General features: G+C 46.7%; 1 protein-coding gene across 1 annotated transcript in view; it reads right to left on the minus strand.

Annotated features, from left to right (window-relative positions):
* Positions 1-27,390, minus strand: part of LOC138283501 (complement component C6-like) — a 662,914-nt gene that overhangs the window by 464,987 nt on the left and 170,537 nt on the right. Inside the window, exon 4 of the mRNA XM_069221442.1 lies at positions 12,384-12,528. Within this exon, the coding sequence (XP_069077543.1) occupies positions 12,384-12,528 (145 nt within the window). The remainder of the gene's footprint in view (positions 1-12,383; positions 12,529-27,390) is intronic.

A 27,390-nucleotide genomic window follows, 5' to 3' on the forward strand; every position in this document is an offset into this window, starting at 1 on the left:
TGCCCTGTTCAGCGGTGCTTTGCCATGGCGGTTCTGCTACGGACATTGGTGTGTGGCATGACGTTCTCTACACTGGGCATTGCTGTGTGGCATGACGTTCCATCATTGCCCAGCGGGGCTGTGGCAGCCGGGGCCCTCCAGGGCACTGACTCCGGCGGTGGTCTCCTGACCAGTGACAATACTTGTGCCCTCCTGGGCTGTGACTCTGGCGGTGGTCTCCTGACCAGTGACGATACTTGGGCCCTCCTGGGCTGTGACTCTGGTGGTGGTCTCCTGACCAGTGACGATACTTGGGCCCTCCTGGGCACTGACTCTGACGGTGGTCTCCTGACCAGTGACGATACTTGGGCTCTCCTGGGCTGTGACTCTGGCGGTGGTCTCCTGACCAGTGACGACGGTGCTGGCGGTTGTGTGTCGACCGTCGGAAATGATGGCGCACTTCTCCGCCGTGACACTCACAACAGGCTGGGCAGACTTCCTCTGGCCATTCCACAACTTTGGTGGAGTCACAGGTGACTCTCCAATCCCCTTGGAACCCATGTCAGTTGTTTTCCCACCAGGAGTCTTTACACGGTCCCGTCGTCCACTCTCCAATTTTAGAGCCTTTACAGGGGGTGGGCTGCCAGTGCCTTGGCTCCGGGTCCTACTGCCTGCCCTGGTGGCCGGTGAACTCCACAAACCTTGAAGAGGCACCACTGGTATTAGAGGCTTTTTGGCTGAGGCGCTAAGACGGGACTGATGAATTGGAGGGGGTGGGGTGGGGGCAAAAAGGTCAACTTTACAGAGGGACAGTTTCTGACGAACACTGGGATGGGTAGTTGGAGGGGGTCTGGGAGTGGAGGAAGAGGAGGTGGTTGTCGTGAGGTGGATGGATGTTGGGTGAGTGATTGCCGGCGTTTGGGTACTTTGGGAGGGGGCGTCACAGACACACTGGGAGAGGACACAGGGGACGTGTAAATGGCAGTGGAGGTGGTGAGTGCAGGTGAGCGGCTTGTGGTGCTGGGTGTCCTTGTGCGATTCCTGGTGCCTGTAGATGTGGTGCATGCAGGTGTGTGTGTAGACGAGACTGGGAGGGAGGAGGGAGAAGAGGAGGAGGGGGACACAGTGGAGGCAGTGGATGTTGCTGTGTCTGTACGTGGGTGAGGCTTGCGTGAGTGCCTGTGGTGTGTGTGGTGCTTATGTTTGCTTGAGCTACTTGGGTGTGTTGACTTGTGTGCATGCTGGTCTGTAGGTGTGCTTGGGATGGGCTGGGGTACAGGAGATTGGGTCTGGGTGGAGGAAGTTGGAGGGGGAGGCTAGAGACAGGGACAATGGCTGCCATCAGTGCTGAGGCCAGAGATTGCAGGGTTCGCTGAAGGACAGCCTGACCAGAATGAATGCCCTCCAGGAATGCATTACCGTGTTGCAACTCTTATTCTACACCCTGGATGTCATTCACAATGGTAGACTGCCCAACAGTGAGTGACCTGAGGAGGTCAATGGCCTCCTCACTGAGGGCAGCAGGGGTGACTGGGGCAGGGCCTGAGGTGCCTGGGGCGAAGGTGATGCCCACCCTCCTGGGTGAGCGGGCACGGGGCGAACGCTGAGGGGCTGCTGGGAGGGAGGTGCTGGTAGGGGAGGTGGCGGCTGTACCTGTAGAGGTGGGGGGCACAGATGGTGCCGCCACCACAAGGGAGCCCCCATCGGCGGACGAGTCTGTGTCGCTGCTTGGTGATCCGGTGGCCGACGTGAAGCTCCCCTCGCCCTCCGTCCCACTGGTGCATTCAGAGTCTGTGGTGTGGCCCTCCATGGCCATGTGGGATGCAGCTCCCTCATGCTCCGGTGCCACTGTACCTCTGCCTGTTGATGCTGATGTACAAAAGGACAGGGAGAGCAGAAAAAGGGGGGGAGACAGAAGAAAGAGAGTTTTAGTGCATGGATTACCGCTACTGTTGGCGGACAAGACAGACGCAGCAGACCCCTGCATTACGCCGTGCTCCTGCCCTCTGCACATGCAAGTTCTGGGATATGGCCTACTTGGCAATGGTGGACATCTGCGCACATGGATGCCACAGGGACAACTGTACCTCGACTTGGCACTCTGCTGAGGTGGGGTAGAGTGCCACATGGCCTACATTATGGAGGGGCCTTGCCTACCTAACTCGCCCTGGCCTAGGGACACCCACAGCCCACCTTCCCCACTCAGACACCTCCACTACGCGCAAAGTCAGCAGAACGAGGTTGTACTCACCCCCTTGTGTCTGCTGTGATGCCCTCAAGCGCCCATCCAACTCCGGGTAGGCCACCGCCAGGATCCGGAACATCAGGGGGGTCATGGTGCGACGGGCACCCCTCCCACGTTGGGAGGCCATCCCCAGCTGAGCATCCGCCGTCTTCTTGCTGCAGCGGCGAATGTCCTCCCATCTCTTACGGCAGTGGGTGCCCCGTCTCTGGTGGGCCCCCAGGGTCCGGACCTCCTTGGCGATGGCACGCCAAATGTCCCTCTTCTGGTGGGCGCTGACCTACATGACATGCACAAGGGAAGAAGAAAAGCCATTACCAACTGCGCCGTAGATGTAAGTGTCCCCCCTCCCTACCCTTGCCATTTGGCACATGCATTAATGTTCCCTGAACTCTGCCCCCTTCCCTCTTCCAACCGGCCCTCTCCACCCAGGCCTAGCCCATACAACGTGCTCCCTGTGTACTAACCTGTTGGTCTTGAGGACCGTAGAGTAGCGTGTACTGGGAGAGGACCCCGTCTACCAGTTTCTCGAACTCCTGTGCAGTGAAGGCAGGGGCCCTTTCCCCAGACGCAGCAGCCATCGTCGCTTCCAGACTGAGGTCACAGCAGCACTTGCAGTGTAGGTCCTCTCCTGTCGAAGGTCAGGTATCTAGTGATTGAACAGATAGAAAATGGCAGTCACATCCACGGCGGTGACGTCCGCGGCGGTGCGCATCATCACCGCCGGCGCACCTGTTCATTGGCTCCTGGGACCCATAGGGTCCAATGTTAACCAATGCAGCATTGCGCCGCGGTCTACGACCGCCTACCGCAACGGTGTGCAATGCCAGCGCTGTTACCCCACAATCCAATTGTCCCAGTTTAGAGGTCAGGCAGCCGCCATTTCAGGGGCCCACATGGCTTCAATTGCTACTGCGTCACACATAGCTAGGCCTACACTCTACACACATACAGGAAGGGTTTTGTGAGTGGTGTAGTCTTGTGTGTAACTGTGGGTACATACCTGGAGGAATTCTGACTGGTTCTTCGCTGTTGTCCTTCGTAAGCACCGTCAGCTGGGACATATGAGAAGATGGCGGAATCCTCCAGTGTACCGACCGCTGGTGGACCTGTTGACAATGGAAGAAAGACATGTCATCGTCACCTACCGGTTTGACCGTGCCACAATCCAGGAACTATGTACCCAGTTGGAGCCAGACCTGATGTCACCAATCCGCCATCCGACTGGAATCCCCCCTGACGTGCAGGTGCTGTCAGTGCTCCATTTCCTTGCAAGTGGGTCTTTTCAGACAACAGTGGCCATGGCATCAGGGATGTCCCAGCCTATGTTTTCCAACGTGTTGTCCAGAGTGTTGTTTGCCCTGCTGAAACACGTAAGGAGATACATCATTTTCCCTCAGGTGGAGGATTTGCCTACAGTGAAAGGTGACTTCTATGCCCTTGGACATATCCCCAACGTCATCGGTGCCATGGATGGGACCCATGTAGCTCTGGTCCCCCCCCACCCCACAGGAGTGAACAGGTGTACAGGAACAGGAAGAGTTATCATTCAATGAATGTCCAGATGGTATGTTTGGCAGACCAGTACATCTCGCAGGTAAATGCTATGTTCCCTGGCTCAGTGCATGACGCCTACATCCTGCGGAATAGCAGCATCCCTGATATGATGGGTCAACTCCACAGGCACCGTGTATGGCTATTAGGGGACTCTGGTTACCCCAACCTGTAATGGCTACTGACCCCAGTGAGGAATCCCAGGACCAGGGCAGAGGAACGGTACAATGAGGCCCATGGGCGGATTAGGAGGGTGCTAGAACGCACCTTCGGCCTCCTGAAGGCCAGGTTCAGGTGCCTCCAGATGACAGGTGGATCCCTATTCTACTCACCGAAGAAGGTGTGCGAGATCATCATCGCCTGCTCCATGCTCCATAATTTGGCACTGGGACGCCAGGTGCCTTTTCTGCAGGAGGATGATCCAGATGACGGGGTTGTAGCAGCTGTGGAGTCTGTGGAGCCTGTGGACAGTGATGAGGATGATGCTGAGGAAGAAGACAACGACAACAGGGAGTCAGTCATACAGCAATATTTCCAGTGAGACACAGGTGAGAAAATTTTCATTTTTTGCCTTACATTAACTTTCACACGTCTACCTCTATCCTGTTTCTCGTTTTAAATCACTATTTGGTAACTGAGTTGTACCCTTCCATTACGGTTTCACAGGTGTGGTTACCTACGTGTCAACTGCTTGCATCCTTCAAGTGCTTGTGATGTGTGGCATAGGTATGTTAGCCTTACAATGGTAAACCCATTATGACACTGTCATTGATAATACATATTTAGAAAATCACAGACTGACTACAGATTGTTTTGTGTTTCAAGGGTGTTTATTGAAGTGCTCTGAAATGTGAGGGGTTTGTAAAATGAGGATGGTAGATGGTGGAGGAATGTCCATGGCAGAGTCCAGTCTATTAGTCTCACAGGTGCACTGCCCATCTGGGCATAGGAAGTGGAGCTGGTGCAGTTCAAGTATGGACAGGGTAACAAAGTGGGACGGTGGGGTGAGAATCAGGGTGGTCTCATTTCCTGGCGGGGTCTTGCCATCTTGCTCTGTCCTGTTCCTGGATCTCAGGGCCCGCTTGCGTGGTGGTTGTCCGTCTGCAGGGGGTGGGGTGCTGGTGTGTTGGTCCTGTGGCGGGGCGTGCTGTCCGCTAATGCCGGCCAAGGTGGTGGGCAGTTCATCGTCCTGGCTAGTGTCAGGAGCCCTTTGGAGTGCCATGGTGTCCCTCAAGGTCTGCTGTATGTCCTTCAGCACCCCTACGATGCTGGCCAGGGCGGAGCTGATGGTCCTGAGCTCCTCCCTGAACCCCAAATACAGTTCGTCCTGCAGGCGCAGGGTCTCCTGCAACTTGTCCAGGACCGTGGCCATCGTCGCCTGGGAGTGGTGGTATGCTCCCATGATGGAGGTGAGGGCCTCGTGGAGAGTGGGTTCCCTTGGCCTGTCCGCCCCCTGTCGCACAGCAGCCCTCCCAGTTCCCCTGTGTTCCTGTGCCTCCATCCCCTGGACCGTGTGCCCACTACCACTGCCCCAGGTCCCTGTTGTTGTTGGGGTGGCGGGTTATCCTGGGTTCCCTGTAGTGGTGGACACACCGCTGATTGACCTGTCCTGAGTAGGAAGGTTTGGGCCCGCTGGGTGGGTGCTGTGCTGGTGTTACCGGAGGGTGGAAGGTCGGTGTTGGGCTGTGCCTGTGCAAGGGGAACCGACTGTCCCGAGGCCCACGATGGTCCAGGCTGGTCATCAGGATCCAGTAGGGCAGAGCTGCTCTCGTCAATGTGGGCCTCTTCTGGGGGTGGAGTGGTGTTGTCTGGACCCTCTGGTGTGGTGACGGTCCTTCGTGTTCCTGCAGGGGCATAAGAGCATGATTATTGCATGTGTGTGTGTGATGGTGTGCAATGGCATGTGTGTGTGTGATGGTGTGCAATGGGTGGGTGTCTGTGTACCCCAGTGCAAGCATTCCTGTGTGTGGGTTTGTGTGATGATGGTTGAAGGTGTGTTCTGGGTATGTGCAGTGGGCATGCTTTAGTGAGGGGTGTCCATGCTTAGTTGTGTCATGCAGGGCTTGGTGTTGGGATGGGTGGTTTGTGTTATGGGTAGATTAGTGAGGAGTTGGAGTGTTAGGGGAGGGGGTGAGGGTGGGGGTGTGTGATATCATGCAGGTAGGGTGTGGGATATGATAGTTACGAATTGACTTACCAGTGTCCCATCCTCCACCGACTCCTCCGAGGCCCTCTGGATGCATGATGGTCTAGACTTGCTCCTCCCATGTTGTTAGTTGTGGGGGAGGAGGTGGGGGTCCGCCGCCAGTCCGCTGTACCGCGATGTTGTGCCTGGAGACCGTTGAACGCACCTTCCCCCGAAGGTCGTTCCACCTCTTCCTGATGTCCTCCCTATTTCTTGGGTGCTGTCCCACGGCGTTGACCCTGTCCACTATTCTGCGCCATAACTCCATCTTCCTGGCTATTGATGTGTGCTGTACCTGTGAGCCAAATAGCTGTGGCTCTACCCATAGGATTTCCTCCTCCATGACCCTGAGCTCCTCCTCGGAGAAGTGGGGGTGTCTTTGGCGTGACATGGGGTGGTGTGTGTGATGTGTGGGGTGGTGTATGTGGTGATGAGTGTGGTGAGTGTAGTGGTGTGTGGTGTTTTGTGCGTGGATGTTGTGTGGGTGATGGTGTTGTGTGCCTCTGTGTGATGGGGTTGTCTATTCTGTGCTCTCTCTCTGGCCTTCGTTCGTGATTTTTTTGTCGTAGGGGTTTGTGGGTGATGTGGGTGTGTGTTTTATATTGTGTTGGGTGTGTGGGAGTGGTGTGTGTATGTATATCAGGTGTGTGTATTTGTAATTGTCCAATGTGGCGGTGTTTTGGAGATGTGTGTGTATTTTGAGCGCGGCGGTGTGTACCGCCAATGGAATACCGCGGTTGAATGACCGCTGCGTGCATTCGTGTGTCGTAATAGCATGGGCGTGTTTCCGTTGGCGTGGAGGTGGAGGATTGGTTTACGCCTGTTTATCACTGACCTTTGGTGTGGCGGTGTTGTGTGGGTGTCTGAATTTCGGCGGATTCAAAGATGTGTGTCATAATAACTGTGGCGGACTACCGCCGCAGCGGCGGTGTATTGGCGGTCTTCTGCACGGCGGTAAGCGCCTTTTACCGCCAATGTTGTAATGACCCCCTCAGTCTTTACAACCACAGGGGTGAGTACACTGTTTGCCATGGCTCGTAGTGGAGCACACCTAATGAGACCACTTCTCTAGAAACAAAATCAAGTAGCCTCAGGAGTTTGCACCTGTGGAAAGATAAATGATCGGCCCCATTTCTTGCTGATTTATCCATACTACAAAATGATCAGTGGTAACTCAATCAACCACATCCTTCAGAAAGAACAGCTAAAGACTAATGGTAAGATCTCATTTTACCTGCTCAGTGAAATCACTCAAGTCACAACATGACTTGTGGGCAAACATTTGGTCAAAAGCTAGACATAAGGGGAAATACTCAAGAAAATAGGCCATTGACCTGATATTTTAAGTAGCAGCAGTTAACCCTTAAAGGAAAGTGATCCAGCATGAGCTTTTATAAGCTGTTTCCTTCAAAACATCATATTTGTGTATGAAACTTTAGACATTCTTGTGTGAAAGCCACTTCTGCTAGAAAACAAACCAATAAATCTTAAATCTCTCAGTTCCTTCCAGTTCCAAGTGTTCAACCCGAGAAGATGTATCCACAAAATGAAGTGAGGAGTGTCACTTGCTATTGCTTCTGTGATTGTGGAAAAATAATTACTTAACTATATTGATAACGATCTAGCAGTTCTCAGTTCTCTCTATCCAGGTTTGTCCAAATACAAACCTCCCAAAAAGTTGGCAAAAAATTGAACTGGTGGTAACTTCATGAAATTATCAAATAGGTTGTAATTTCAATAAAGTGCAATTTGCATTATTCCTCTGAGGTTACAAAACGTTTATATTTCCATTAGAAACATATAGGGGGTCATTCTGACCCCGGTGGTCATGGACCGCCGGGTCCGGTGTCGGCGGTAGCACCGCCAACAGGCTGGCGGTGCACCGCCGGGCATTCTGACCGCGGCGGTACAGCTGCGGCCAGAAACAGAAAGTCGGCGGTGTACCGCCGACTTTCCGCTGCCCATGGGAATCGCGCCGTCATGGGGATCCCGACCCCCTCACCGCCATCCTGTTCCTGGCGGCGCCCGAACAGGATGGCGGTGAGGGGTGTCGTGGGGCCCCTGGGGGCCCCTGCAGTGCCCATGCCAATGGCATGGGCACTGCAGGGGCCCCCGTAAGAGGGCCCCACTTTCTATTTCAGTGTCTGCTTTGCAGACACTGAAATACGCGACGGGTGCCACTGCACCCGTCGCACATCCTCCACTCCGCCGGCTCCATTCGGAGCCGGCATCCTCATGGAGGGGTGTTTCCCACTGGGCTGGCGGGCGGCCTTTTCGCGGTCGCCCGCCAGCCCAGTGGGAAACCCAGAATACCCGCGGCGGTCTTTTGACCGCGCAGCGGTATTCTGGCGGTTCCCTCCAGGCGGGCGGCTCAGAATGACCCCCATAATGTATCATTTGAAAAGATTGCTGTATGAGTAGGTGAAACGTACTCCTGTAGTACCCCGGCATACTCATTAATTTCTAGAGCAAATCAGGATTACCAGACTGTTTAATAAAAATGTACCCTTATGCTGCCATGCAAATAGACAGCACAACTCAACAGGATGCCATGAATGTATGCTTCTCGTGAATATAATTACAAATAAAAAAAGTGCTCTACAAGGTTCTCAATTTTTTACTGGATTTTTTTTTTTTTGTTCTTCAGCAGCAAAGACAACAGTTTTACAACATGATAAGCATTAAAAGTACTCAGTGGGTGGTCAGTCTTACTTTGGATCAGATTGGAAGATTTATAGGATTATTATTTTGAACTGGACACAAATTTATCGGGATTGGTGACTATCATATCTCTGTCCTGATGAACACACCAAATGATTTGTCTCCTTAGGGGTCGAAACTTCGACTGTTTGTGGGTCTACCCAGATCATTCATTGCTGGATACTCAAACTCAAATGTTCTTCACATTGTTCACATTGTGCTTGTAATTGTTTCATCTTTGGATATTGACCCCTTTGTACATACTGTAAATACTTATTCACCTTTGTACTTTTTTCATTTATTTGTTATGGCTCACTGATTTTCACTTCTCATTGAGCCGTCACTTGGAGCACCTTCTGTTTATTTGATCAGTCTCTTGAAACTTTCTGTTGCAAAATACAACTGAAACATTTACATTCTTGGGTGTACATATTCCTTGCATTTTGCAAACGTTTGATGCATTCTTGTATAGGTTTTGAAACCCATGACAAAAAAATATTTTTGTTGGTAAAAAATTTAGATCCTTGTAGAACACTTGTATATTTGTAACTTTATTACCCAGTTTGCTATCTCCTGCATATGAGCCAAGGCCAAGCATAACAGACACTCTGTCCATGCCATGCTAAGTTCACTATTTAGGATTGCCATAGTGCGTCATGTCACAATGGCACAGTGTTTACAGTCCATTCCTTTCATAAATCATTCTTGTTGTGTTTGTCAGTCCTACTGGTTACATTTGTAAATACTCCTCACAGAGAACACTGCTTTGTTAGAAGAAAGTATAGAGCTTCAAAAAAACATCTTGCTGACATAAACTGATCTGGCAACCCTGATGCCAAAGCTGCCAAACATGGGGAAAGCTATTGTCAGACAGAACCCTTGCAGTGTATCACCAACATTATTCATTACATTGCCCCTACCGCACACTAATGAGAGATGGCACCTGCCAATGTCAGTGTGTGTATACAGGACGGTGCAAACTCCTGTGCTGCTGAGTGAGCTGAACCCAGCCTGCCACTTACTACCTTACTGAGCTGTTCTCTCTCATGCGAGGTGTGATAAAAGTAGTGCTAGGGGTAGTATTATATGTACTTGCGGTTCTGCTCTGTAGTATGTATTTATTCATCATACAAAAAGTAACTTGTAGTCATCGATTTTGTCTACTGTCGTGCCAAGCATGAAAGAGTATGACTGATCAATAGAAGTATTTCTTTACATTACCAACATCAATTATAGGGATGACAATTTAATAAAACATTGGGTACAGTTGCTTAACTACTGTGTTTCTGACACTACTTAGAACAAAGAATTAAGGAAAACTAAATGTAGGACTGAAAGACCTGGAGAAGACCGTCACCCAGCAACTGAGGGCCAATGAATGGAGCAGTAGTTCAGGGGGGTAAGGCACCTTCTGCACAGAATGTACACTACCTCAAAAAGAGGGCACAGAACAAGCGATATACAATGATAATATGGAACACAAAGTTAAAAAAACACGTAATACTGCTCAAGGAGGAAAATACTGAACCAGGTGATAAAACCTGATAGAGGTAGTAACAGTTCATATGGGCTTTAACTTTCAATTTACAATTTTAGTTGGTAAAAATTAAGCATGACGCATGATAAAATATTATCACACATTTCCACCTTCTCATTTGCTATTCATATTTGCAAGTGGTGATGGGAGGGGCACATTTGTGGGCTGCGACTCAGTTTTATTTTTTCACTGGTGTCGTTATAAATGCATCATATGTTGTTTTTACCATTAGGCTAATACAGGGTGCAAATAGTAGTTTGTACAGACACCAGGCCTCTCCAATATTGTGCGGGTATGAGAACCAATATGTGTGATGGAAGGTGAATGGAAATGCCAGGGCTGCACTTGCCTGCCATGTCAAAAATACAGTACATTTTGGATCTGCAATTAAGTTCAATTTATTACTTAAGCATGACATAATTACCATAGAAAGTGAATAAAGCACAGCGATTTTAACCATATGGGTGCGTATACTAAATAGCACTTAGGGGCATATTTATACTCTGTTTGCGCCGGAATTGCGTTGTTTTTTTTTACGCAATTCCAACGCAAAACTAACTCCATATTTATACTTTGGTGTTAGACGCGTCTAGCGCCAAAGTCCATGGAGTTTGCGTAATTTTTTTGCGTGGACACCTACTTTGCGTTAATGATATGCAAGGTAGGCGTTCCCGTCTAAAAAAGTGACTCCGAGGCATGTGCGCCGTATTTACACTCCCGGGCAAAAATCACGCACGGGAGTGGGCGGGGCAAAAAAAATGACGTCCAGATGCTTTTGCGTCGTTTTTTAGCACCTGGTCAGGGCAGGCGTTAAGGGACCTGTGGGGTTCGGAAGGAGCCCAGAGGTGCCCTCCCATGCCCCCAGAGACCCCCCCTGTCAGCCTTGCCCACCCCAGGAGGACGCCTAAGGATGGAGGGACCCATCCCAGGGAACATAAGGTAAGTTCAGGTAAGTATTTTTTTTTTTTTTTTGTGGCATAGGGGGGCCTGATTTGTGCCCCCCTACATGCCACTATGCCCAATGACCATGCCCAGGGGACAGAAGTCCCCTGGGCATGGCCATTGGGCATGGGGGCATGACTCCTGTCTTTGCTAAGACAGGAGTCATTTCAATGGGGGTTGGGAGTCGGAAAAAATTGCACAAATCGGGTTGAGGCGATAATTTTGCCTCAGCCTGACTTGCCCCATTTTTTGGCGCCCAAGCTCCATATTCCCCTACGCCGGCGCTGCCTGGTGTACGTCATTTTTTTGACGCACACCACGCTGCGCCGCCGGCTAACGCCGGCTAACATCATTGAATAAATACGGCGCCCGCATGGCGCTTCAGAATGGCGTTAGCCGGCGTTAGATTTTTTGACGCACAACTGCGTTGGCGCAGTTGTGCGTCGAAAAGTATAAATATGGCCCTTAATGTTTGGTTCTCACCTTACTAAAATGTTTGTTCCCATAAAAAGTCTGGATTGAGTCACTGTTTAGTAGACTGAGCGAATATTTGGTCATTCTTGCAAAGTTTAGTTCGTAAATCAAACAAATGTTTTTTTTTTTGTTTTTTTTTTAACCGTGTGAAGAAAATATGTGTTGTTCTGAAGCCTTTTCCTTTCACAATATTGACAGCCCACTAGGCTAGAGGTACAAAATGTCCTGAATTTGCGATCTCTATGTTAAGCTAATTAGCAGTTGTGCTTCAAAAAGACACTCTGACCCTTGGCGGTATACAGTAACGCTACCAGAAACAAGCACGTTTTAGAAGCTGCGACAGAGGGCCACTATGTGGCTGGTTCTGCCTCCTAAACTATTCAAGGTTTTGCGGGTGTGCAGAAAAACCGAACACCCACTTCCCGCGCCCTGAGGCCCTTTCCCTGTGAAAACCAGGGAACATCTTATCTCTGATTAGTCAGGCCATGGTGTGCACTGGCTCATTTAGATGGATATCTGCAGCTCTTCCGGTAATACCGAAGCAGGTGGACCGCAGAAAAACCTATGCACATGATACTTTGTGTTAATCTCTGTCCTCGGAGCTTCATGAACAAACCAGATATTTATTCTAGCTAGTTTCTTTCGTGCGGAAAACGTGTGATGAACTTTTTAATTTTGCATTATGAGGACAATAAATTCAATACCTATGCATCTGACCATGTTATTTATGAAGCGTGTGTAAGGACACGGAAAGTAACAGGTATACTCACCACTGTCACACTTAAATTTATTCTTACAGTCCACCTCCTCTATTTTGCAAAGTTCAGATGGAATGCAAGGCCGAGAATCCACCAACGATTCAGTACAGCTTCGACCTCCGAACTGAGACGGAATCCGAAGTGAACGGGTTCTGAACTGAAAGAGGCATCAAGGAAACATTTCAGTGAGTCAGCTACACTAAATGATACTCAATTAAATGAACTGGATTTTTGAGAAGTCTACACACTCATTGAGTTCGCCATCCCAAATGTTGTGCAAAAACTAAGAGCTCACTCCGAAGGATGCCTTCATCCTTAGGAGACCTAGGAAAGTGTGTATTTACTTTCTGCCCAGAACTGCAAACACAAGCAAAACAATTAGTCCCAGATTTAAGAGGGCCTAGCGCCATTCCAGTGCCATATTAGCATCATTATTTTGGCGTTGGAAGGCCAAAAACACCACACCATATATACAAAGTGGCGCAATACTTGCATTGCGCCACTTTGTAACCCCTTTTGCCACATTATGCCTGTGCCAAACATAATGTGTGCAAGGGGGGCATCTGGTCCCCAAAGCATAACATAAGGATTCCTTCTTCACCTGGGCTATAGTTGGAATTAGTCTACCAAATTAAATTATTGAAGAATAAAGGCACCTGCCATGAGTAGGGATTCACGCTCATTATCCATTGAAATTAGTCATATGGAAGAACTTTTGCTTGCTGAAAACAACTTATTTTGGACGGTTCTATAGGGTGGGCCTTGTGGGCCAGACCCTCTCAAGATCAGTGGTGTAACAAAACGTGAGGGGGACCCCTTGCAAGATATGCTAAAGGAGCCACCACACTCACATGAAAAGGGCTGAGGAGGCGCCTTCCAGTATGGGTACGACTGCCCCCCTGCCCAAGATAGTTCCATGGGCCACCCAAGACCCACTCACAAGCAAAAAACCAGTTTTTCATTTTTCTTGATGAAACAATCACACGCGCCCGCGGCCTTGCTATCAAAGCCTAATTCTGTAACTTTTATGTATAACCCTGATACCTTGGGCTATTTTAAGTCCCTGGGGCAGGGGTGAGATCACAGTGGAAGACTGCTATTACTGTGTGTGTATAAAAGGAAGAGTTGCTTGAGACATCCCCACTCTATCGAGACTGCAAGCTCCAAGCACACATAAGTTAAAATATGAAAACAGTTTTATGTCAGAAACAGTGTGAATGATATTGCCATTGCAAGAAAAGGAAGTGAAAATACCAATACAATCAGGATAAACATTTTAGTAGTGTTTTGTTTTATTTTATTTCTTCTGTATTGCTATTCCTTACTTATGGCTGAGGTCACTGGAATTATGCGGCTGGGGAACACCACATTTTGCGACAGGGTTGACTAAATAATGTGGCAAGAAAAAGCAAATTACACAGTGTGATGGGCCACTTTTTGTGATAGTATTAGCTAATTAATTTTACAGTTGTATACCTTAACGCTGTCTTAGCAAAGATTACACCTCGTCAGTACCAATTTAATACTAAATGCAGTAGTTGGCAACTGAAAGGTGACCAGTCAACCTTTGCGAAGAATCGCCACTGCGCAGCAACAGGTCACTGAGTCTGTAGTAACGTTTGAGGCATTTGAGCCAGAAACATTTTTTTTCTTTTAAGGACTGTATTATGCAGTAAATGATGGATGATGTGACAAATGTGGGAAATCGATAATCATATTATTATACTCTGTAGCCACGTGACCACACACTTCTAATGGCCCTGCTTATGGGACTATAATAAGCAAATAAAAACACTGACAAAGGCAACATTTTGAGTCTTCTTTAGTGGAAAGACTTGCCAAATTTTACTAATACAACACAGCTACAGAATAGGTAGGAGCAGTTCAAGTCTATTATAAAAAGAAAAGCCATGGCAACTTGTGCTGCCGCTGTTCAGCCTACTGTCATTCTCCCGAGAGCTCTCTAATATAAATAGAAGAAACTTAACCCACACCCCACTTTTAGGTACTGGTGACTGTGCAATTATTCTGTCAACAAATTATCTCACTTTGACACATGAACACACAGACATGGATTGTAGTCAGGGACAATGGCATTACGAGATGCTGCAGCCACAGCTTTTTATGCATAATTATGGATTTGACACATTTGGCACAAAATCCATCAGCTGCAGCATAATTTGCATATGTTAACAAAAACCATCATAAAATGATCAAATGTTACTGAAAATGCAGTGATGTGTTGCTGCACAGTTTTAATTGTCACTAATGAGGTGAATCTTTATCCACGCAGTGTTCATTCATTCATTTAGCTTTATTTCGGTAAATATAAATACCATAAAAGCACATCACACAAAAAAGGAACGGCAAACTACATGATAAACAATTTAAGTCATAAAAGATTGAAAAGGAGAGAAAAAAGAAAAGAGAAATATTTACACATAAGCAGTTCCCTCATGGAAAATCGTACCTTATAGTTATGTAAAAACACATTATAGGTAAAAGAATAAAATACAAGCCTGGCAAACCATATCAGATAAAAAGGACATTTCTATTTAAAAAATATCTAAGAACAAAACAAAATAAAAACAGCAGGTAGGGAATGCGTCTGAACCAATAAAAGTGATATGTGCATACAATGATAAATCCATCAATTGTTGTTTACCACATTCATTGTTAAATTTCCCTCTGCTTTTTTAAGCGTGTTCAGTCTGATACGCCAGATTGAATCTAAATATTTTGACAAACAACAAACCACTAAAACCGATGGATCAGATTTAAAAATTCTCAAAGCTAGCAAGCAGTTTTTAAAACCCTTACTTCTGCACAGAGGAATAATCCAACGGGCTCTTTGTTTGGAGTATGCGGGGCATTGGAAGAGAATATGAGTTACTGATTCTTCTCTGGCACAGCCCATCGGACACATCTTAGAAGAACAACTAGAATTAGACCATTTATAAGTGAGGGAACGCAAAGGAAGAGAGCCCACCCTGAATCTAATGTATAATGAACGAGCAAACGGAGAAGATACTATATCCATATATTGTGCAAATTCATAATGGCATTTAAAATATAAAAAGTTTCCCGTCATGGATGATGACGAGACAGCGGACAATTGGGAAAGTTGAACGTGGAGCCAGAAAGCATCCTTTAGTGTCTGGGTTGCGTTCTTAGGGATAGATAATGGTTCCTTCCAATAGGACCCCAAACCAAGAAGCGAGAGGGTCCTTTCTACATATGCACACCACTTGATTTTGGAGCTAGTGTTGTTGGCCATCAAGTTAGCTAGCGCACATCTATAATGGACAAGAGAATCTGATGACCATAAGCGAATCCAGTACAACAGGGGCTTGAGTGCAACGATCTGGCTGATAGAAGGGAGATTTAGGTCCATGCGTATTGGGAGCAGTGGGGTACTGGAAGGAACTCTTAGCAATGACCTTAAGAAAGAGTTCTCCACTTTTATCAAATCATCCAGGCAACAGTGGCCCCACAGTTCAGCTCCATAGATTGCTCCCCCTCTTGCTTGTAGTTTATAAATTTCTACTGCGGGCGTCATGGCAAAGCTAGGAGATCTAGCTGCAAATCTTGCAATGCCACTCGCTCGCTGTTGCAATCGTAAAGTTGCCTTCTGGATGTGGCGCTGCCACTTGTGCGAGTCTTCTAGTTTCAGGCCTAAATAATCAAAATCGCTGACTCTTTCCAGCGCGGCACCCTCTAAATAGATAGGTCGTCTCATTCTGCCTTTCCTATCGCCAAACACCATGCACTTGGTTTTTAATCGGTTGATTTCGAGCCCATAATCATTGCAATAGTCAATGAATCTTGAAAGCAGGGTTGAAAGGCCTGTGGCTGTTTGAGAAACCAGCAGGGTGTCATCGGCAAAAAGAAGGCAGGGGATCTTCTGCCCTCCTATTTTAGGCGAGTCGTTAGAGCACTCCATAAGATAAGGGATGCATGCGTTTATGAAGAGAAGGAATAAGGTAGGGGCAAGAACACAACCTTGTCTTACACCTCGGGCAGTAAGGAATTTTTCTGTTAATTCACCTTGTGGGCCCCATCTAATTCTACCATAGTTGCCAGTGTAAAGATCCCTGATAATATTTAAAATAGAGCACGGGACTCCTATTTTAGACAGAACTTCCCACAGTTTGTGGCGGGGTACTAGATCAAAGGCCGATTTTAGATCTACAAATGCTACATATAGGTGGCCTAAGTCAACATCGACAACTTTCCATTTAATAGAAGTAAAACGAAATATCTGATCTAATGTGCTAATTTTTTCTCTGAAGCCCGCTTGTAGATGATTTAAGATTTGATTTTCAACTAGCCACTTGTTCAGCCTGCTCAACAACTGATAACAGAAATTTTTTTGAAGGTTGTCGAGGAGGCTGATGGGTCTATAATTACCCGGGTTGTTCCTCTCTCCTTTCTTATGGATGGGCACTATAATCGCCTCTTTCCATGAGTCAGGATAAATTCTGCTAGTCAAGATGGCATTAGAAAGTCTGTTAATATATGGGCCCCAGGTGTTCTGGTCCACTTTAAACATATCAGAGGGGATCCCGTCCATCCCAGGGGCTTTTGCTGCTTTCTGAGCTGCAATGGCCGACACAGTTTCGTTCAGTGTAAAAGGGGGCAAGAAAGACATAGACTCGTCAAAAGTTGTTGGCTCCTCCGAAATTATGTCAGAAATATGACTTGCCAACAATGGTCCATACAATTCCTTGAAGTAGGAGAGCCAGATGTCAGGAGAGATATAAGACTCCAGGTGAGATGCGCGGTTCTGATCACCACAGGAAACTAGGAGCCAGAACCGTTTTGAATCATGGACGGTAGCTGCCTCAAGTAAATTGCTCCATAGCCCCTCTTCGTACTCGAATTTACTTTTGTTGCAAGTAGAAGCATAATGATGTCTAGCAATGATGATGCCTGATCTGTCCTTGGTCTTTAGCGCGATGGCCAAAGTATTTTTGGCCTCCCTACACCTCTTGTTGAACCATTTAGTATGTGGTCGAATACAGGAAATAGTCAGTGGCCTTGGACGTTTAGTAAACAGCTCTTTCAAAGTAGAAAAAAGGTCCAAATGAAGAGGCAATATTTCTAATGGAGCCAGAATAAGGTTGGTATCAAATAACTGGTGAGAAGAGGTTAGGGCACGCAATTTTCCTTGAAGCTTGTTTGATTGCACAAAGGAGTCCCACCTGACTGTACGCCTATTACTGGACAGCTCCATAGAAGTAGAGGAGACAGGGGGAAGTGCGACCCCTACTAGGAGAGAACTCTTGTATGTGATCTGGAGGGGAGCATGATCACTAGTATGGGGAAGACCCACCTCTAAGTCTAGAATATGGTGCCATAGTCTTAAATCAAAGAGGATATAATCCAATTTGTTACTATATGAGCCCCTGAAGAAGGTTGGTCTGGCCGGAATGTCCGCTGGAAAGCGGCCATTACCCAAACGAAGGCCATGGGATATCATGAGGTCCACTATCTGTGAGGCCCTAACGCTTGGTTTATGTGAATTTTGCTGGGTAGAATGAAAAGTCACAGGAGGAGGGATATTCCATACACTATCTTCAGACTGTATGACCTCTATGTGATCTGCATTAAGTTCAAGTAGAACGTTAAAGTCACCAGCTATTATGATATGATATTTGAGGCGAAGGTCTGAGATTAAGATATTCAGTAGCTCGACAATGGGAGATCGATGATTTGAGGGTCCCGGTCTGCTATAAATATTTAGACAAAGGACAGGAGTGCCTGAGGCTGGGTAGAAAGCAACGGCCAAAATATCATGGGAATCCACATATATCTCCTTTGTACCACTCCCCTCTATAGATTTTACCCATGTGATTAAACCCCCTGCCGCCCTGCCAGCTAAAGATGGCTTAGCAGGCTTGAAAAAGGAACTATACCCTTGTTTGTATGTACAATGCGTTGCCCATGTTTCCTGGAACATGCAGACGTTAAAATTTCCAACGAGTGCCCCCCACTCAGTGTCAATAAGTTTGCTGTTAATGCCAGCCACATTCCAGGATAAAAGTTTTGCTGTGTGCTGGACACAAGAAATGTTTGAGTTCGTGGTAGTATCAACTTGGACGTAACTGGCAACGGGGTTCGCCTTAAATAAACTTGTGGTATTATTAATAGTTCCAGGTTGTGAGTCCGATAAAAGAAGAGAGGCTGGGCAAGGTGAATTAGATGGAAAGTTCATGGCTGCTGTGGCTGTGCAAAGGTTGGTGAAACATAGTCAGTCAATATCCGAGGTAGCCCCAGGATCATGGGTTAGTTGGGCCCTTGAAGCAGGGCCAAGACAGAACTTAGGGGCCAAATCAGGGAGTGGATCTCTCTGGACCTGATGGCCTGTTGGTCTTATGTCTTGAGTAGTTGTAAAACTGTTCGGGGCCAAATTGGCTGATCTAGTGGAAGGATTCACACGCATATAGCTAGCAATAGGACAGCTAGCTGAAAGAGTAATTGCTGAGGACTTCCTGCGTATAGACCGTGCTTCCATTTCCATGAGGCCTGCTGCCAAATGTGGGCTTTTAAGACTAAGTGTTATAAAGTCACTAGGACCAGAGAGACCAGGGGAACCATTAGATCGCTCGACAGATACAATGTCATCATGGATGATTGAGCCACAACCCCTGGTATGTCTCACCCAGTGCAAGACCTTGTTTGTTAGTGAGGCTTTGTCTTCTCTCACGTTTGGAGGCAAAGGTGGAACATTGCACATGTATATGTAGTTGTTGCTAATTAATTTATGATTGTGGTATAAAGCTTTGGTAATATCCCATTTGAAGGGAACATTAGGAAGGAGAGGGGTAGTTCTTCCAAAAGAGGACGTAAGCTGTTTTGCAGGACACTGATCGTCTATGGGACCTGCAGCACAAGCTAGTGGCAGAAGAGGCCCGTTTGGAAAAACGCCTTTTGCAGGTGGATGCTTGGTAGGCAAAAGGTTTGAGTTAGGCTCGCTAGTAGGGGAAGGATATTTGCTTTTAAGAAGGGTGGTGATTTCAAGCAATAATGCTCTCAACTCGCTAACTTCAGTCTTAAGGCTACACACCAATGTGAACAAATCATTTTGTAGAGGAGGACTCACTATACATGGCAGAGCTGAGACGACTGGTTGCTGATTGTCCGAATCAATGGATGCCAGCGGAGAAAAACGATTAGAGCATAAAATTGAAGGGTGAGGTGTGCAAGCTCTAAGAGCATCTACATCAGAATAGGGTGTAGGAAGGGCAATAGGATCTTGACAAGGCAACGACTGTTGGAGTGGTTGGTGAGATGAGGCGACAGAATGAGAGTTAACAACAGTATGTGAACTAGATGTTAGAAATGGAATAAGCGTGCCAGATTTTGAGCCCTTTCGACTAGGCTTCTCCTTGTTGTTTAGAATCTGTTCTACCTCTTCTATTAAATCATCTATTTCCTTGGCAACATGGCTAGTGTGGGGTAACATAGTCTTATTGATTTTGAGTATTTTGGATTTGCCAGAGCCTAAAGTCGGGCTGTCTTTGGCCTTACGCTTCCCCATTGGCGAATGGTACTATGTCACAATGTAGAGGAGAGATTGGAGTACTTCCCTATGCAGGAGGGACAATTGCCGTGCCTTAGGACCAAGAGAGGTGGCCCAGCCCGGCCTCCTTCGGCCTCTGACGGGCACGGACGGGCCCGCCCTTGGCCCGGGCTTCGCCCGGGCACGCCCGCGCGCGTCCCGCGAGCGGGAGCGCAAAGGAAGAATTTAAAGGGCTCCTGCCCTTGAGCTCTGGTGCTCCGATGTCAGCCCCCAGGTGAGGAGAGTCAAACCAATAGCGCAACCCGCGTCCCCGCGAGCGGGAGCGCAAAGGAAGAATTTAAAGGGCTCCTGCCCTTGAGCTCTGGTGCTCCGATGTCAGCCCCCAGGTGAGGAGAGTCAAACCAATAGCGCAACCCGCGTCCCCGCGAGCAGGAGCGCAAAGGAAGAATTTAAAGGGCTCCTGCCCTTGAGCTCTGGTGCTCCGATGTCAGCCCCCAGGTGAGGAGAGTCAAACCAATAGCGCAACCTGCGTCCCCGCGAGCGGGAGCGCAAAGGAAGAATTTAAAGGGCTCCTGCCCTTGAGCTCTGGTGCTCCGATGTCAGCCCCCAGGTGAGGAGAGTCAAACCAATAGCGCAACCCGCGTCCCCGCGAGCGGGAGCGCAAAGGAAGAATTTAAAGGGCTCCTGCCCTTGAGCTCTGGTGCTCCGATGTCAGCCCCCAGGTGAGGAGAGTCAAACCAATAGCTCCGATGTCAGCCCCCAGGTGAGGAGAGTCAAACCAATAGCGCAACCCGCGTCCTCCACGCAGTGTTAATATGTGCAAAAATTACAAATAATTCCAGAGGCCCTGGTTATCTACGGGCCCTAAACTGATAATATGGAGATAAAGTTAAGGTGGAGAGAGGGAAAGGTGAAGCAGAGGGACCGAAAGACAATAGGGAGGAGGCTGGGGCAGGAGGGAGGATAGTGAGAGGACAGTGAGAACACAAAGAGGATGGTGATAGGAAGAGAAGAAGAGCAGGTCAGAAAGACAGAGGAGGGTGAACAAGAATAAGAGGAGGGTGAGGAACAGAGACAGGGGTGAGGAGGAGATAGATGGGTGAGGTGGAGAAATAAGAGTGGGGTGGAGAGAGAAGAGTAAGGTGGAAATGGAAGGGCGAAGTGTAGTGAGAGTAAGTTGACTGACAGTGAGAAGGTGAAGTGGAGAGAAAGGAGGGTGAGGTCCGTAGAGAGGAGGGTGACATAGAAAGAAAGGAGGGTGAATTGGAGAGAGCGAAAGAGATCAAACCTATACGTTTCAACCACTAGAAATACAAAATTAAAACTAGTAGTCAAAACACAGCAATATACAGCTCACACTCGTACAAGAACACCTAGCATGCACAGACCCAGCTCTCAAACACCTCGGGGTATCTGAACAACCTCACTTTTTTATGGCTTACCCATTCTTCTTCATGACCTACTCAGATGCCAAATTCTGGAGCCATGCTTGATAGTGGGGCAGCTCTGTTGACAGAAATTGTTCTGAAGCTAGCCAATGCTCTAAGCAACCTTCATTACTTTGGGATCATAGGTAATTATCAAATATGAACTGCCTCCATGCTCCTGATGCTCACTGAACTCCCGTACCTTTCTTAAAGACACTATTAGCACTATCATCAGCCCCAAGTGTCTTAATATAGCCTTTAATTCCTTCTTAATGCCACATCCATTGTCATAATCCCCCAACACACATGTCCTCAACATTGCACTCCCCTCCCATTCTTACCCACTACAGTAAGTCACCTACCTAATAATTATAGTGTCACAAATCATTCATCTACTATGCAGTCCGCTGCAGGTGCATCAAAAAGCCAGAGCTTGTCTCACTTTAGTGACTCCCAAACATAACATGTTCCTAAGGATAATCTAAACATATACTCAGGGGATCAGAGGGACTTTTTGATCTCTCCATAAACATTCTCACTATCTCCAAGCACATTTTATTTCTAGGTGAATTTAATGCCTGTAAAGAAATGGTGTTTATTTTTGCCCCTTGTCATTTTTAAATTTTACACCATCTAGCAACTTCATCTTTTGTTGTGACAAGTACTGAATTTATGTTACATGAAATGCAATTCTCAATTTTGCTATGAAAGAAAATTCCCAAATAGTGCAGACAGTTTCTAGCTCAAATAAAACACTGAATATACAAATCCTATTTCTCCATAGATTAAAGCTAATGATTCGAAGAGCAAGGAGACACAGATTTGTTATGGACTACAATTTAAACATAGTTATTTTTTATTAAGACAATAGTGTAGCTCATCCCTGGAGGGTATTCTCTTGAATACCATTAAGACAACAAATACAAATATTAGAACAGAAAAATATATTTTGTGCTATAATGTGTTGTCGCCCAATCAGCTTGCACTATTTTCAAAGCCACCTGCGCTAGAAGGGTGGGGAGGAGTGGTCACTCACACCTGAAAGGGCTGTGCCTGTCCTCACAGAATGCAGTCTCCGACCCCCTGGTGAGTGTTTGGGGCCTGGCCTGGGCAAGGCAGGATTTCACATTCAAAAGAGACTTTGCTATGTAGTAGGCCTACTTCAAAGGAGAAATTGGGTATAAGAAGGGCACCCAAAACCACAGACTTTAGAACACTTCTGGAAACCAAGAGGAACCTCTGCCTGGAGAAGAGCTGAATAGCTGAAGAAGAAGAGCTGCCCTGCCTGTGACTGGGCTTTGTGGAGCTATCCTGCAGTTGCTGCTTCTGTCAGAGTAAGAGGGCACAGGCTGGACTTTGTGTGCCTTCCATCTTGAAAAGATCTCCAAGGGCTTGATTTAGAGCTTGCCTCCTGTTGTTTGAAGTCTCAGGGACAGCAAAGACTTCTCTCTGCCAGCAACTGGAGTCCCTGGAGAGACTCCTACTCTGCCCTGTGGTGCCCATCCAGTTCCTGGGACCCTGAAAGGAGAAGCTGGCAGCCTAAGAGGTAGAAATCCACGCACAGAACGCCGTGTGGGAAAAAGATTGATGCAACTCTGATATGCGGCTGGGAAATCGACGCATCGCCGGCTTCGTGGCTGAAAATTGATGCTCGCCTGTAATGCAACTGAAGAATCGACGCACGGAGCTGGAGAAACCACGAGCAGTATCGCTGACGGAGGGTGGTGAGATCGCAACCCGCTCTGCATGGTTTTCGGATCATCGTGTGGCTGGATTTCCAATGCATGTACCGCTGGGCGTGTAAAAAAACACAAGACCTGCCTGGGCCCAAGAGTGCTGACCAGATTGATGCATCGCTCTCCTGCAGAGAGAAGAAACTACATGCCCGACCCGACGAAAGGAGAAACAACGCAAGGTCTCACTTGTGAGTGAAATCGATGCATCGCAAGCCCTTTTTGACGCACAATCGCCCATGCAGGGTTATTTTTGACACACCCAAGGTACATTTTCACACTAAGAGTGTGTGTTTTAAACTACATAAAGACTCTTTTTGCTTTTTAATTGATAACTTGACTTGTGGATGGTGGATATTTGTCGTTTTGGTCTTGTTTTGTTTAGATAAATATTTCCTATTTTTCTAAACCAGTGTTGTGTCATTTTGTAGTGTTTTCATTACGTTACTGTGTGTGTTGGTACAAATACTTTACACCTAGGACTCTGAAGTTAAGCCTACTGCTTGTGCCAAGCTACCAAGGGGGTAAGCACGGGTTAGCTGAGGGTGATTCTCTTTTACCCTGACTAGATTGAGGGTCCTTGCTTGAACAGGGGGTAACATGACTGCCAACCAAAGACCCCATTTCTAACATACTGGAGTTAACAGAACAACCTGAGAGTATTTTACATTATCTAAGTTTGGTGTCATGGCAAGATGTTACACTTCACTAGATTGAAAAAGGACAACAGTCTTGCTATAGGATGAAAAATTGAATTATCTCCATCTAACAATTGCCCTCATGGAGGCTATGACTCAGCTTAATAACCCATATCATAAGTCACCTGAATTTGTCCATTTTTGTTCAATAGTTCCTTGTAAACGAATAAGGCCTCCATTATTTACCACTTCTTACTTTAGAAAGGCAAAAAACATGCCTTGAAAAAAACTTTGAAGACTGGGAAAAACACTATGTCAATATGCTTCTACTCCTAATAAAACGTACTAACCTGATATAAAAAAAACTTAGGCTGCTGCAGATAATGCAGCAAAAACCATCTTAAAAGTGTGTTTGGCTCCTTTGAAACTTTAAAAAATAAACCTAAAATGTGAAGTATTACTGATACAATGATCATTTTACATACTACTTGCATATCTTCATAAACTACAACTGAATTCTTTAATGGTCAAAGAAGTTAATAACCAAGATTAAGTTGATGACAAATGTAGCTCTCCAGCTATCTCCTTATGTGTTATTATTGAATTACCTTCCTCTGCTGACATACCATGTACGTTTTGCACTCTCTGGATTGCCAAGGTCTAGTGATTGCTAAAAGAATGCTCCTTGATTGCTTGAAAATGTCAAAGAAATGTATATAAATAATGGGGTTGCTGACTTGACCACACAAACAAAATGTAGATAGTCACCTACACACTGAGGAATGATGAACCGACCTTCATTTCAATTAAGTCCAGATATCTTGATGTCTAAGAGTAACCATTTGGATACTTGTTAATTGCACTTTTAGTGGTATTTGTTGCTTTTCTACATTATCACTTCTAAATCTTATGTTTGAGTTTAATTCAAACTCTATATATAACCTAGTAGTCACGTTTCTTATTTTTTATTAGTTTAATGGAAATTATTCTGCATGTGCATTGTGGTATAATTTTTTCTAAAATAATGTGTTTGCAATGAATATCTTTATATCTGAAAAAATAGTTAAAACAAAAACATGGATTGCAAGATGATCCTATCAATACCTTTAGCAAGGGAATAATTGCAGACATTGTGAACTGTACTCAGTTGGTTGGGTATTGAACGGATAAAAGGGCCACCTCAACTTTTCACCACAATCCCCTTACCTAAGATTGCAGACTTTTAACAGCTTTCTCAGTGTGGCAATGCATCATGTATTGCTATCTACTTAGACTGCATGCAACCACTTTTGGTCAGTATTCATCCTTTTTTGACTACCACAAGGGATATCTTTAGTGAGCTGGACAAGAAGGAAGTGTTAGACTTTTATCAATGAACCCCCTTAAAATATCACAAAATCTCAACCCACAACAGAAATGTAAATAGGGTTTAAGGAGAGAGCTATTAAAAAGAAGAAAGAACCAACCCAAAGAGCATCAGAACATAGAAAAGCCTTACTGATGCTCAAGTAAACTATCACCAGAGCAAATAAGGCACACTCTTCGACCTGGGTAGGAAACTCTGAGCACACCTTAAAACAGGCACATCACATCTGTAATGTCTGCTGGTCTAAAAAACACATCACACACTAGTTGCTTTAATGACCTCAGCAATAACAGTGAGATAAACAACATCAGAGCAAACACTGCACTCCATCTCAGAGCTGACTTCTTAATGTAGAGAATGTCAGAAATGGCAGGTGTCATGAATTTTCTATGCCCATGAAAAATATTTAAATAAACAACTATGCACCTTTAGCAAAACTTTGATGCCAGCATCTGCAATGCCAATGAACGTACTATGGCATTACAGTGCTAAAACCAGAATGTGCTGCCTCCATTGAAGGAATTAGGCCTTTACCTTGGGCAGGTCATTTATTAGTACACTTTGACTTTCTCCTTCCCTCAAATACATTGAAGGGGCCAGAAGTCTTGCCCCTCTTGTTTAAATAATGTGGAAATTCAATGTTGACACAGTCTTTCAGAAGTTATCCTCTGTCTAGGAATGGGCCAAATGGGCAGGTAGCTTTTATACTGAACTGCAGAATAAAGGAGGTGCTGGAAGCAATTATATATATAATCCAGCTCAGCTATGGCCATTTCGTCCCCGAAAGGCCTGGTTATTACCAGATCTAAAAACGGTGAATCTGCAAATCCATCTTTCTGCTCATACTAATCAAGTAATCAGTATCTGTTAATCCACTGTGTCATCCATATCAGTAGCCATAGGAAGATGATCCTTCCTGTCACCACACAAAAACTGTTCCCCTAATTTCCTTGAAAGTCACTTCAACAGCCAAACTCTGCTCTTTGCAAACACATATGACTCATATGAATAGACCCTGGCTATTATGTTCTACAGTAATATGTGAAACCTCTACTATGGTTCCTACGTACTTGGTGTCATGCCCTCGAGTGGGGGCCATCTGCTATCCAGAGCATAACATTGCCATTTCTAACCATACTGGGGAAAATAGTGTCTATAATACTAAGGTACACCTCTTCAAACTGATTAACCATGTCCTTGTAGTTTGTAATCTCTAGTGTCTCTGCGGATCTGGCAGACATAAGTTCTATCATGCAAGCACAAGTGTCTTTCGGGGGAGTTCCCCAGCCATAAGGATAGAGTCCTAACCAGGTCCCTCTTCAACTATGGTCTCTGTATGGGCGTCGCCAGGGAAATCACCAGAGTCCCACTCATCCGTGATTTCAGCCCAGAGATGTGCTATAGGCTGGCGTCGGAGCCCCTGGGATTCTTCTCTCCCTTAATTCCTCTCCTCCACCAGTGCCCAACGTGTGACGTCTTGTACCCATGTAGTTAGCCGTGGTCCCTCATGTGTTTTCCAGGACATTGCTTTCCTACGCTGCGCCAATACAAGAGCCAAATCTATAAATCTGCTCCCTACTTTTTTAGGGGGTGTTCTGACCAACAGGCCTAGTAAGCAGACCTCTAGAGCCACGGGTAGAGACCTATCTAAGGTGAGGTTAAGGCACGCAATTACTGAAGCCCAGTAGACTCCCATGGTAGGGCATCCCCAAACCATGTGTCCAAAATCTGCATCTTGGGCTTGGCATCTAGGGAAGGCCTGGGGTTCTCCTCCGTATATGGACTGAAGTCTATGGGGGTTAAGATATGTCCTGTGTATGAGATTAAACAAATCAGTTTAAAGCGTGTGTTTCCGAGAGACACAGGATGCATGTGCAACTACCCATTCCCATTCAATCTCCGTCATCTCCCTGCCCATGTCTGCCTCCCAATGAGCCTTTAGGGAATGTAGTGGCTTACCCGTCATTCCATTCAATGCCTTGTACAACCATGTCACTAAGTGGGATCCTCCAACCGTCTGGAGCATTGTCTTGAGCACAGCATGGGTGGAAGGTTCCTCCGTTCCCTCCCTAAACAGGTCTCGCACAGCTCAGCTTCGTACCTCAAAAATGGACCCTGTGGGAGGTCAGTCCGGTCTGAGAGCTCTGCAAAAGAGGACCACTCTCCCTGGGCATAACAGCTGCCTACGGAAGTCAACCCCACCTCCATCCAGGGAAGCATTTGTCTCTATGTAAAGCAGTGAGGGAGTTCACCAAGTGGGAGTCCCACCAGTGGTATCTCAGGGGCATGGAGGGTCAGGATCCCGGTGTGCCTAAGTGCTCTACACTTGG

The sequence above is a fragment of the Pleurodeles waltl genome, chromosome 1_1 (genome assembly GCF_031143425.1).
Source record: "Pleurodeles waltl isolate 20211129_DDA chromosome 1_1, aPleWal1.hap1.20221129, whole genome shotgun sequence".
Taxonomy (NCBI): Eukaryota; Metazoa; Chordata; class Amphibia; order Caudata; family Salamandridae; genus Pleurodeles; species Pleurodeles waltl.